Raw genomic sequence first — 12,040 nt, forward strand, 5'->3', positions numbered from 1 at the left:
GTAGCGGGGGCCGGTACGGCATCTGCGACGCCGGCTGCACCAGCGGCGGCGGTTGCCCCGGCGCTGCGTGAGCGGGCTCTGTGGGCCCTGGCCAACGTCTCGGGGTCTATCCATCCGGAGTATAAGACACAAACCCTGGCAGCCGAGGTGAGTGGAGCTGATTCCGCGTGTGTGCTAAGGAAAGGAGGATGGGGGGGATGGGGGAAGGGGAGGGGGGAGGGGAGAGGGTGGAGGTAGGGGGGAGGGGGGGAAGGGGAGGGGGAAGGGTGGAGGGGAAAGGAGGTTAGAGGCGTGTGTGCTAGATAAAGAGGTATTGCAGAAACCGAAAGTGAAGAGCCTTGATGCTGTGCGATGGTTTCAAAGATCTGTGCCGCGATGAGAGTGCCATGCCAATGGTTGTTGCGATGCTGGGTGAGGTGGTGTTTGTGGGTGCTGGGGCGGCCATTAAGTAATACGGAGGGGTGCGGGTATGTGGCATGATAGTGACAGTCAGGGCCGATGTGGGGGCTCCCCGCACCATCATTGTGGCCCAAGTGTGAGCTTGCGTGTATGTATGTTTGTATGCATGCACGTGTATATGTGAAGGCTAAAGATTAAATTGACCTAATTTTCCCCTATATAATACCGCACCCCTTCATAAGTTGTTTGGCATTTTAGAGAATTCTTAAAAATGTACAATTCCTTTGCATTTTTTCATGTGTGTCAAACTTTGTTTGGTCTTCCAGGTTTTGGATTCCGGGGCACTGGGAGCCGTGATTGCGATACTGGAAGCGGAAAACAGCGCCAGCGGCGGCTGCAAATCCGAATCTGGATCCGCATCCGCGCTTGGATCCGGATCTGGATCTTCATCCGTACTGCGCTGCGCCGCCTGGTGTCTGCACAACCTGGCCAAACACAAGAGGGAGAAGGAAATGGTGAGGGGGGGGGGAGGGGGGGAAAGGGGGGGAGGGGGGGAAAAGGGGGGGAGGGGTGGGTGCTATCCATTGCCTCGTATCAAAGATTTGGTGCTGTTGGTGATCAGGCATCGGGCGGTGCCACCAAGTGGTGGTGGTGGGTACTGTAAGAACGATTCACATCCGCAAAAAGTGGTTAGTATAGATAAGGAGTGGAAACTTGAGAGACGGCGTTACGAATTTGATGAAAGGGTGATAGTGATGACGCGGGTGATGATCACCTCCCCCCCTCCCCCAAATCCCCCCCAATGTACGACCGGTCGGCCCACTCAGGTCGACGTCATCCCCCTGGCCACGGAGCTGCTCCTTTCCCGCCCCGAGACCGACAAGGAGGTCTTGTCATGTCTGTGCTGGGTATTGGCGTACCTGGGCTCCAACGAGGACAACAAGTCGCATCTCAGACAAGCACTGCCCGCACTGCCAAGACTGGTGCCTTGGATAAGGTGGCGGGGAATGGGAAGTGGAGGAGGGGGGATGGGAGGGGGAAGGGAAGCACGTGTGTGTTTTTTACTTTTTTTTAGATTTTCTTATCTTACAGATGTACGTTTTTTCAGGGATTTGGATTGGATGATATCGAAACCCTCAATTTGCAATTTTATGTTCACTTCTCATCATTTGCTAATTTTGGGTCTTCAGTTTGTTTTTTTCCAGGTTTTTTTCCAGGTTTTGGGTCTCTCGTGTCGTAATTATATGTTGTAGGGACTTGCACTCAATCAAAACGTTTACGCTTAACATGCGCGCTTCCCTACCTTCCCCCCCCTTCCCCCTCCCTCCTACATGTACCCCCAAACACGGGAAAACACACACGGGGGAAACAAATATGCAGGGAGGCGTTCTCCCCTTTGGCGACCCCTTCCTTGTTGTGTGTGGGGACGCTCTGTACGGGATACATGCGCTCCCTAGACTACAGCGGCCAGGTGGTGGAGGCCGGCGGTGTGCCCGCCTTCTTGTCGTACCTCCGTCGTGGCAAGGAGGCGGGTCGGCGGGACATGGTGATGGAGGCGCTGTTTGCTCTTTCCAATGTGGCAGGGGGTAACAACGCCACGGTGCAGGCGTTGCTGGAAGCAGGTGCGTGTGTATGTATGTGTGTATGTATGTGTATGTGGTGGGGGGTTGAAGGGGTGAAGGTGTCTGTGTGTGTGTGTTTGGGGGGAAGGGGGAGGGGTTTACCCGGGAGGAAGTTTTGGTGGGGATAGGCCTCTGGGTATGTGTGTATGTGTATGTATATATGTTGTTACAGGGTGGTTAACTTCGCCAGCGGCCCCCTTTCCCGGGGCAGTCCCTGCTCTCCCCTGCTAGAGGGGCACCCTAATCCGTCACCCCATCCGACTTCAGAATGTATTCGTTGGGTTCGGCAACTCACCACCAGCATCCAACCAAATCTAGCGGATCAACGGCGCATCAACTTAGTTCCTGGTCAGCTCGCAAGTTGATATTATCACGTCCTACACCGTCCATATGATGGGGGGTCACCTCCCATTTCATCACTCCTCAAACACCCGCGGAGCTGGCAGGCAGATTTGAACCCGGGTCGACTGGATCGACTGGGAGCAGAAGTCAGGCCTTAACTTCTGCCAGCCGCCTGCCTATATGTATGTATGGTTGTGTGTTTTCGTGTCATTTTTTGACAGTTAGCAGCTGACACGGCCACATGGGCTGAGGGCGGGCGGGTGTGGAGGGGGTTGCCTCCGCAGTACGAAACGGAGGGGCAACCCGCCGGAGGAAGATCTCCCCTCCGGAACCAACGACGTGTGGAAAAGGAAGGGGAGGAGAGGGAGGGAGTGTAGCACCAATGACAAAACACTCGCTACAGCCAACCCGTGAAAAACCCGCACTCACATCCGCCACATCCCCCTATATTTTTCCCTCACCCCTTCCCCCGCCCACATGTACTACAAATACACACACACACACAACGCGCACTCAGGTGCTTTCACGGAGGTTATCTCTCTTCTCCGTACGGCGGGTACGGATGAGGAGCTTCGAATGGAGGGGCTGTACGTGCTGACTAATGCCTGGGACCCGGTAGTGGCCGCGGAGGTGGCGACGGTGCAGGGGATGGTGAGTGTATGTATGTATGTATGTATGTATGTATGTATGTATGTATGTATGTATGTATGTATGTATGTATGTATGTATGTATGTATGTATGTATGTATGTATGTATGTATGTATGTATGTATGTATGTATGTATGTATGTATGTATGTATGTATGTATGTATGTATGTATGTATGTATGTATGACGTTGATTACACTGTGGGCTGAAAAGCCGGGGGCCCCGGGCCGAAGCACAGCGCGGGGGGCGGGTGCATACGGCTGGTTAGTCTCATGCACTCCGCCCCCGGGTCAGGCCGCACGGGAAACGACGGCCGGCACGCAACAGCGCTTGTTTGGCGCTCCAACTAGACGGGATCTATGCCCGTTGGTCTCCTAACATAAACGAAGTCGCAACTGGGGGGCTCTTCCTGCCGACCGAACGAACCGAGCATCTCAGAGAGCTCGCTACCAGGACTTGGGCGACCGGGAGCCCGACGAGTCTTCCCGGGCTGGGGAGGTCACCAAGCTCAAAAATCCTCACGCAAAAAAGAGCGCAAAGAGCTCACACCACAAGACGCCAAACAGCCTCCTGAGACTACTACCCTCCTCCGCCTCTCCCTCCCTGGGCTAGTCCAGGGGAGATAGCCCCCGTCGAGGGGGTATGTATGTATGTATGTATGTATGTATGTATGTATGTATGTATGTATGTATGTATGTATGTATGTGTGTATGTATGTATGTATGTATGTTGTTACAGGGTGGTATAGCTTCACCAGCGGCCCCCTTTCCCTTGGAGGCAGTTCCCGGCTCTCCCCTGCGAGAGGGGCACCCTAATCCATTCACCCCATCCAACTTCAGAATGTATTCGTTGGGTTCAGCAACTCACCACCAGCATCCAACCAAATCTAGCGGATCAACGGCGCCACAACGTAGTTCCTGGTCAGCTCGCACACTGCTATAATCACGTCCTACACCGTCCACAAGATGGGGGGCCACCTCCCAATTCAACACCCCTCACACACCCGAGAGATCGGCAGGCGGATTTGAACCAGAAACCTCCGGGAGCAGAAGTCAAGCCTTAACTTCTGCCAGCCGCCTGCCTCATATTCTTTCCCCCCGCTCCCCCTTCCCCGCCCCACATTCCTCACCCTAGCTTGCCGCGGGCGTTCTCGACGAGCTCCACAACCAAATGGAACCCTCAGCTCCCGCTGCGAGGCTGGATCTGCTGCTCAAGGGCCTTACGGTGAGGGTCTCGGGGTTTCGCTCACACACACACACGCTTTGAAGAGCCAGTTAAGCAGATTAAAACCCTAAGCCCTGAGCCCTAAGCCCTAAACCTAAAACCCAAATAATGTATGAAATCCATTTATGATCCTTTCCAGGACGGCTTAAAACGCGGCCAGATGGTGATGACGTACACCGCCAGCATGTTGCTTGTCCAACTGGGCCGGGAGGGGGCGGCGGCGGCGCCGCCTGCCGTCAACCCCGTCGTGGAGTTGTACGAAAAGCTGGGTACGACGGACAAGATCAAGGCCCTCAACGGGCACGCTGACATGGAGGTGGCGACGAAGGCCAACGGAATCCTCACCGTGCTCAAATTTATGTCATAAAATCGGTTGAAAGACGGTTCCAAGCACACGTGATAGGGCACGTGGTGTATTTTTCTTGCAGGTGTTGTCGTACAAATTGGTGCTGAATGACTGCTGATGTGGTTTGGCAGTGCGGAGGAGGGGGGAGGAGGAGGGGGGAGGGAGGAGGGGGGAGGGAGGAGGGGGGAGGGAGGAGGGAGGGGCCCCTTCGGCCGCCGCGGAGGACGGAAGCCGGGCCGACCACCACTACACCACTACACAACGACCACGGCGACGCCGCCGTCAATCTCTCATTTCTTCCTCTATCTACACCAGTACCTCTCTCCCTCCCTCTCAAGCTGCGTTCTACCACCCGCTGTACATTGCCTAGCGGGCTGCTGCCCACCTACCTACCTACCTACCTACCTACCTACCTACCTACCTACCTACCTACCTACCTACCTACCTAGCTGTTTGCATCTCAATATCGCACTTCCTCATCATCAGCAGCAGCACCACCAACAACATCAGCAGCACCACCACCAACATCACCAGCACCAACAACAACATCAGCAGCACCACCAGCAGTAGCAGCGGCAGCGGCAGTGCCATCACCACCACCATGGTTGGGAGAGTTGTTGGAAAGTTGGACTGGAAGGGGGCTAGGGGGGCAACGATGAGGGGATCGCGATCCTCAAAACTGCTCACACAGACATACATACATACATACACACTCACCCGTGTTGTATATGTGAGATATGCACGTGCATGGGTGCACGTGGCGCAAACCCACCACCTTCATCACCATCACCGCCATGTCGGTGGCGCAGGCGCTGGCGCCCGGCGGCGCCATCTCATCACCTGTACGGCGGTTTCGTACCCGATCTTATTTCGTCGGGTGGGGTTTAGGGGGGGAGATGTCCGTCGTGTGTTTTCCCACGTGTGCGTGTATGTGCACACACACACGCACACAGACAGATGAAGCACACTTGCAGACAAACAGACAGACACACACATACACTGATATGTGCACGCACGCTAATTCTTTTTATGATTCGTACATTGGGATATTGTACGGATGACGATTGGTGGCATTGACAGTAACAAAGTTATGTTCCACTGGGCTGTACAGCTGTTGTGAGAGGGGGGGGGGATTGGGGACGAGGGTTGGGAGTTTTTCGAAATGCCATGCGCAACCGAACACAAGGGGATGACCTGCCGTGGCTGGCGATGTGGAATCAAAGCGAGCGAGCGTTGGCGGCCTGTGTGGGTTTTGACTGCTGCTGCTGCTGCTGCCAATCCTCGGCGACTGGTATCGGTACTATTACTGACACTGCTGCAGCTGTGTAAGTTGCTGCACCTGTACACTGCCGTACATTGCGTTGTCATGATGAACAATGCAGCGTCTTGGAAACCCCCTGGGCGGGAGAAGCAGCGGCAGCGGCGTCGGTAGTGGCTTTTGCTCATTTAACGGATGAAATATGCAGTGGGGGTGTTGTTGTGGATAACACCCCGCATCCCTTGGGGCTGTGTATGGCCGCGAGGGGGACGGGGGGGTTCTATTGCAAAATAAGATTATTGGTGCAGTCAAGTAGAGTCTTAGGGTTTCCCAGAATGTTCGGGATGTACGGAACGCTGTAAGGCGTGGCATGGTGTGGTGTCGGGGATGCAGTGCAGGTGGGTACCCTGCGGTGGCGGCTCAGAGAGAAATTAGGCGACACCCACCTCTAGTAACATACAGATAATATACATACATACATGCATACACATTCTTCATGGCCGGCACGTGCTTACCGGGCGGCCAAAAGGCCTTACATGACCCCACCCAGCACTCCAGCGCAGTACCAGCGAGATACATCCCCCCCCTCAATTCCAAACCCTCTTCTCCCAACCCTCCACACCACGGGGCCCCTGGACCGCCCTGAACCGCCTTCGGAACTGCATCAGCCAACATTCCAACAACTCGATAAAGCTGCCGTACAGTCAAAACCTTATAGTTAATCACCCATGGTATCGTCCATCGCCAGCAGAAGCCTTCTTTTAAAATATACGCCTCGACACGAAATAATTAATAAAAATAAACGACATCTTCAACGTATTTCTTTCTTTTTTGGCCAGTACAAGACGTATATCGTGGCCTTGTGTACGAGATGTGACTCCGCAGGCGACTGTCTCTGTGCAGTGGACCCTCCGTGGTGCTCAGCATCGTATGCGCGTTCCGCATATGTGTGGGCTGGTTCTGTGCTCCTGTCTCCCTTCACCGTATTCTCGTGGCTCTGCCGACTCTTGACGTGCATGCTTGCTGGCCGTGCTTGGAATGGTAGAGACGGGAAGCGGGGAGACCAGCTGCCAAGGGCCCTTACACTGCAGTAGAACACAGTCCCAGCCAACCACGGCCGCGCGACTGCGGCCCACCGGCCGCCACACAACCACCGCGCGGCCCCCCAACACGCGCGCGACAGACGACGCACAACGCCAACCCAAAGAACGTCCAACGGTTCCCTGAACAAACTCACGCGACGGCGACCCTAACTTCCTGAACCCTAGCAAGGAAGCCGATTGAGCCCTACAGCGACAAGCACCACCCTACCAGAGCTCTCAAGGTCGCACTCCTAGCGGCTAAAAGACCCAACCGCAACCACAACCGCAAATCCCTCCTCAACCCAACCGCAACCGCAACCGCAACCGCGACCGCAACCGCAACCGCAACCGCAACCGCAACCGCAACCGCAAATCCCTCTCCAACCCTCAACCTCCCGACCCGCCTGCTGTCCAGCCGGCCCTCAGCAAGCACTTGCCACCGGCCCGCCGCTAGGCGAGCCCGGTGCGGAGGTGTCTGGGACTGACTGACCGGTGGAGAAGGGAAAAGAAAGGGGGGATGGAGGGGGGAATAACGACCGCAAGTCCATGGGGGAAAGGTGGTTGGTAAACTGTCAGCTACAAGCTGAAGCTCTACCGAGCTGAAGCAAGCCATACTCGCCATTCAAATACGGTTGTACGACACATTTGGTTACTCCTTCGGGGTCCATATGAACTCACCTGTCCGGTTTTCAAGGGCCAACCTTTCTGATTCATCATAGTCAATAAGGTATGTTTTTGGATTAACTTGATGCAGTCGCACAGAACTCGCACAGACTTCGCTCCGTCGCATCTAAGTCAACAAGTGTTTTTCAGTAGCGTTAGATATCGGACTAGAGTCACATAGCACAACAACATATCAGGAAATAAAATTCCCCCAATAACATCCAACGCCAATCCCAACCCCAACCCCCCAAAGCCCGCAGCGGCCTGGCTAGGAAATAAAAGTTAGTCAAAATAGACATACGGCCCCTGCGGTGCTCAGCGTGTAACCCATGCTCCACATGCTCCTGGCACAAACACGTATCCACGCACACAGAAACACATACATACGGACACATAGGGAAGGTACATACGCATCACTGACACACAGACCCAAACCCGGGAAGCCAGGGGAAAAGATGTGCCATGGGAAAAGGCGTTTGATGTTGAAGGGACATAGCATTACACATTTTAACATTCGGTCCAAGGATTTTCAGACGTTGTCATGTGAGTGGGAAGGTCAAAATACGACGTCAACATACGGAGATCTCGGCTACGAGATCTCCGCTCTCGAACTGATCGGAACGCTAACCAGCATCTGTTCTGTGGCACAGTACGGCACTAAGAAGCAGGACGAAAGATGACTGTGTGGAAATCAAGATGAGGATCGTCTTGCTATTTATTACATGTCGTGCAATTGTTGCCGTATCCCGTACACAATTCGCAACCTCGCTCTTTTGACTCAGCATCACCTTAAAAACCCTTCCAACCACTCATGCATTCATACGTATTCGAAGGCGAAAATATCGACTGGGAGTAGAGTCAGCTCTCCATTTAATACGGAGAGAGACATTCCCGGAATTCCCTTCTGCAGTGTACGTCTGCGGTTGTACTGCGCTCGAGCTCGGCATCGACGCAAATATAACCATTTGACCGATGATTACATGTTGTGTAGGAGGACATAAAAAATATCTAAAAATTACAGTCGCTCTGTCATAGACCCTCTTCTCAATATAACACCCATCATCCATCAAGTACACTCGGAAACAAGGAGCGAGAGAGAGAGAGGGCGCTGAGCTGTTCGCCCAATCAGAACTACGAATTACACATGCGCACTAGGCAATTCCGCGTTCTCCTGCGTTTTTTAAAATTCCCATTGCTGCCTCAGACAACGCCTAATGCCTACACATTTCACTGCTTTCAACCATGATACGAAATCCTTGTTCTATTCCTGTATGCAAAAGAGAGGCACTCATCAAGCGGTCAACGCATGCGCCGCAACCCGAACGAATCTTTACATCACCGAAAAACGAAGACAGTTAGCTAAGAGCAGATAACTGTCGGCGGAAAGCTCGGTGTGCTGTCAAGGTAGCTGCGTATTAGGTAAGGTCCTCAGATCAACCACCGCACATGCCGGTGCGGAGTCCACTATTCGGCTTTTACCGCAACAGCTACAGTCGTGAAGAGGGCAGCGCCCCACATCACATCCAATCACAACGCATCCGCCAGAACAGGTCATCAGCGCCCCAGCACGACAAAACAGGATAACCTAAGTTTCATTCATAGCATCAAGCACACTTCTTACTAAACCGAATCAATTTCCAGCCCTTTCCATTCCCTCAACTCTGCTGCTACAAAGTCCTCCACATTTTGCACTTGAAGCGGAATTTAATAGCGCAGCTGTAGCAAGCCCCGAGCGTCAGAGATGGAGAAAAAAGAAAAAAACCGAAAGACAAATAGAGAAGAGAAGAGACAATAGAAAAGTGGCTAACAAGGAAAAGACCGCCAATCGGCACGACTACAAGCTTTTTTGGCGCGTGACTTAAAAAAAGCACGATAATAAGCGGAATGAGAAGCACAGATGCCGCCAGCGCAACAGCATATCTTCGAACGAGGCGATTAGGAGAACGACATTCGCAGCGAGCGCTCCCCGAAACGAAACACCAAGCTTTATCTGTACACGCAATTGGCAAACAAAGAATGATGTAAACTGTTGCAAAAGAGGAATGGTCAAGCGCATATTCATGGCGTACAGACCAGCGCATGGCACACGACATACAGCACGGCATCGGCACCGTGCCATTTCGGTCATGGGGCCCACAGACTCCTTTCTTGCCCCGCCTCCTGCTCCTCCTCCTGCTCTCCAAGTCTAACGCCCTATCGCGGGCATTGATTGCCTCCTGCACAGAAGCTCTTCGTTTAGCTCCACATTAAACCTCCTCCTGCGCGAACATCCCCTGAAGCAATCCCCCAAAGGGGGAGCTGATCTCCGGGAACCAAAGAGGAAGAACCAAAGGGAACCGAAGAAGATGACTTCCCCCTTCGCCCGAAGGGGGATGCCCAGCATACACACACACGCACACACAGCACCCCCCACCCACCCACACATAACTAATCCTGCACGTGCGCGCGAACGAAGGTGAAAAACAGTTGATGGAACCCCCTCGCATGCATACACCCTCTCGGCGCATGGCGATTCCGAAGCAAAAATAGCAATAATCCTAAGTTCTGAAGCCTGGGCAGAAGGGTGAGGTTGCAGCAAAGCTAGCTCTGGAACGTCTGAAGAAGAACCCGGAAACGCGATCCAAAAATCATCAAAAACCTTTATGGCTTGGAAGCCTGACGCATGACTACAGGACTGCGGAGCGCCATTTACCACAAGCCCCAACACTACCCGACCACATTTGCTAATTCCCGCCCCACACGCTTATACCGGAACAACCCTAACATCCCAGGTGAGCTACGTAAAACCTCTTTACCTCTTTTAACCTACTCGATTGCAGATCCATTTCTGGATCCAGAACTGGAACTACAAATCTCAAGGACAAAAGCGACATGACGCTCCGTTATCGGTCAGCATGTCTTTTTAAAAAGCGCCGTTAACGAAGCTCTTGGCACAGCAGCCAGTATCCGTTTTATCGAAAGTAACATAACGGCAGCCCGCGCCAGCGCCATCGTAGCAGAGCTGCCTCATCGTATTGCACTGACCGTTAGCCTTGTAAGGCAGCTTCAGGCAAATCTCAGCACCGTTGGCGTTGCTGGCATCCAGCCCCAACTGGGTCGTTTTGAGAATGGCCATCATCTTGGACGGTTTGAACGAGGTATCGTTACTTGAAGACCAAACAGGATCGATATATCGAGGTTGCTTGCCGGAAAGTCGAATCGTAATTTTCGTCTGGAAAGACCGCAAGCATGGGAAGTTGAGGAGCCATTCAATCTTGTCGAGGTTCATGTCGCAGCAAGTTGCGTTGCCGCAGCGCGACCGGTCCGCGGTAATCTTGAAGCAGTAGTTATTCGAAATCAGCGTACCCTTCGAAATCTCCTGGGACATTCTGGAGTACGACAGCGAGTACGGCGTCTTGGTGATGTTGGCCTGTTTGCAGTTACTGTTGGGAAAGACGGGAAGGGAGCGGGTAGAGGGTACGGAGTGGAGGAGGATGTCAAGGAGGAAGGTAGGTGTGGTTAGTGGTTTAATCGAGGGGCAGACTGAAACCGGGCCGCCTCCGCCGCCACCGCCTCAACTGAACTCAAGAATGCAGCACAAAGGACGGAGGACGCGCAGAGCAAAGAGGACGTATTAAGGCACCAAGGCCATGTGTATTGAACCACCTGCGGACACCCGAGAAAAGAGAAACACTCCCCACCTCGCCAACAAATACACACATGCACACATACATACATGCACACATACATACATGCACACATACATACATGCATACATACATACATACATACATACATACACTCAGAAGCGTAAGATTTGAAGACACGAAATAGCACATACACAACCTGAAGACTAATGATCAATAGAAAAACCATAGATTTTCATGTATTTATGTCGTACTACAAACTGTCGTACGTACCAGTACGGGAATGAGGTGGGCGGACGCGGGGTGCAGGGAGTAGTTAGGTTATCCAGGTTGCAGATCTCCAAAGTTCCGTTCGGCTTCTTCAACTGCTCCACCCTCAACTGCGAAGGACTGCAGACGGGATTGCCGGAGGCGTCGGCGCGAACGCCGCTCTTCAAATTGAAGTACTGGGAGCTCGCCAGAATTTTCAGACCGGGCTCATTGAAAGTCCTGTTGTCGCCGTTGATTGTGGCTTTTATGAAGTCATCCGCACTTCTATCCAACGTAAAGTTGGCACAGGCCTTCATCGTGCTGTTTGCAGTGGAGTTGCATGTGAACTTTTCAAGGTAATAGTATTTTGGTATGTTGTTAATGCCAAGGGAAGCTGTTCTGTTCTCCACCCAATCTGCAAAATCCCTCAGCCGGTTAGCAAAGATATCGCAAGCGGGTCGGTCCACGGGGCCATCAGCACGGCGCCAATAGAAGCAAACGTACGAACACAATCCTGAGACGGGCGCCTGGGGGGGCCGTGAGGGAGGGGCCCTGGGGAAGGAACTGGTGGCCGTGGTGAT

At 53.2% G+C, this 12,040-nt stretch overlaps 2 protein-coding genes across 2 annotated transcripts in view; one reads left to right on the forward strand and one right to left on the reverse strand.

Moving 5' to 3' along the window:
* The window catches only part of VOLCADRAFT_91099 (uncharacterized protein), a gene marked incomplete at both ends in the record, with an annotated part of 9,810 nt that extends 2,400 nt beyond the window's left edge, over positions 1-7,410 (forward strand). The window contains 10 exons of the mRNA XM_002950525.1: positions 73-147; positions 726-914; positions 1,227-1,396; positions 1,864-2,021; positions 2,881-3,014; positions 4,146-4,235; positions 4,375-4,551; positions 5,391-5,458; positions 6,233-6,237; positions 7,337-7,410. Of these exons, the coding sequence (XP_002950571.1) occupies positions 73-147; positions 726-914; positions 1,227-1,396; positions 1,864-2,021; positions 2,881-3,014; positions 4,146-4,235; positions 4,375-4,551; positions 5,391-5,458; positions 6,233-6,237; positions 7,337-7,410 (1,140 nt within the window). The remainder of the gene's footprint in view (positions 1-72; positions 148-725; positions 915-1,226; positions 1,397-1,863; positions 2,022-2,880; positions 3,015-4,145; positions 4,236-4,374; positions 4,552-5,390; positions 5,459-6,232; positions 6,238-7,336) is intronic.
* A 1,180-nt stretch (positions 7,411-8,590) lies between these two features.
* Positions 8,591-12,040, reverse strand: part of VOLCADRAFT_104800 (uncharacterized protein) — a gene marked incomplete at its 5' end in the record, with an annotated part of 15,224 nt that continues 11,774 nt past the window's right edge. The window contains 3 exons of the mRNA XM_002950629.1: positions 8,591-8,851; positions 10,609-11,006; positions 11,484-11,986. Coding sequence (XP_002950675.1) covers positions 8,796-8,851; positions 10,609-11,006; positions 11,484-11,986 — 957 coding nt within the window. The 3' untranslated portion in view covers positions 8,591-8,795. The remainder of the gene's footprint in view (positions 8,852-10,608; positions 11,007-11,483; positions 11,987-12,040) is intronic.

The sequence above is a fragment of the Volvox carteri genome (assembly GCF_000143455.1).
Source record: "Volvox carteri f. nagariensis unplaced genomic scaffold VOLCAscaffold_19, whole genome shotgun sequence".
In the NCBI taxonomy this organism is placed as follows: domain Eukaryota; kingdom Viridiplantae; phylum Chlorophyta; class Chlorophyceae; order Chlamydomonadales; family Volvocaceae; genus Volvox; species Volvox carteri.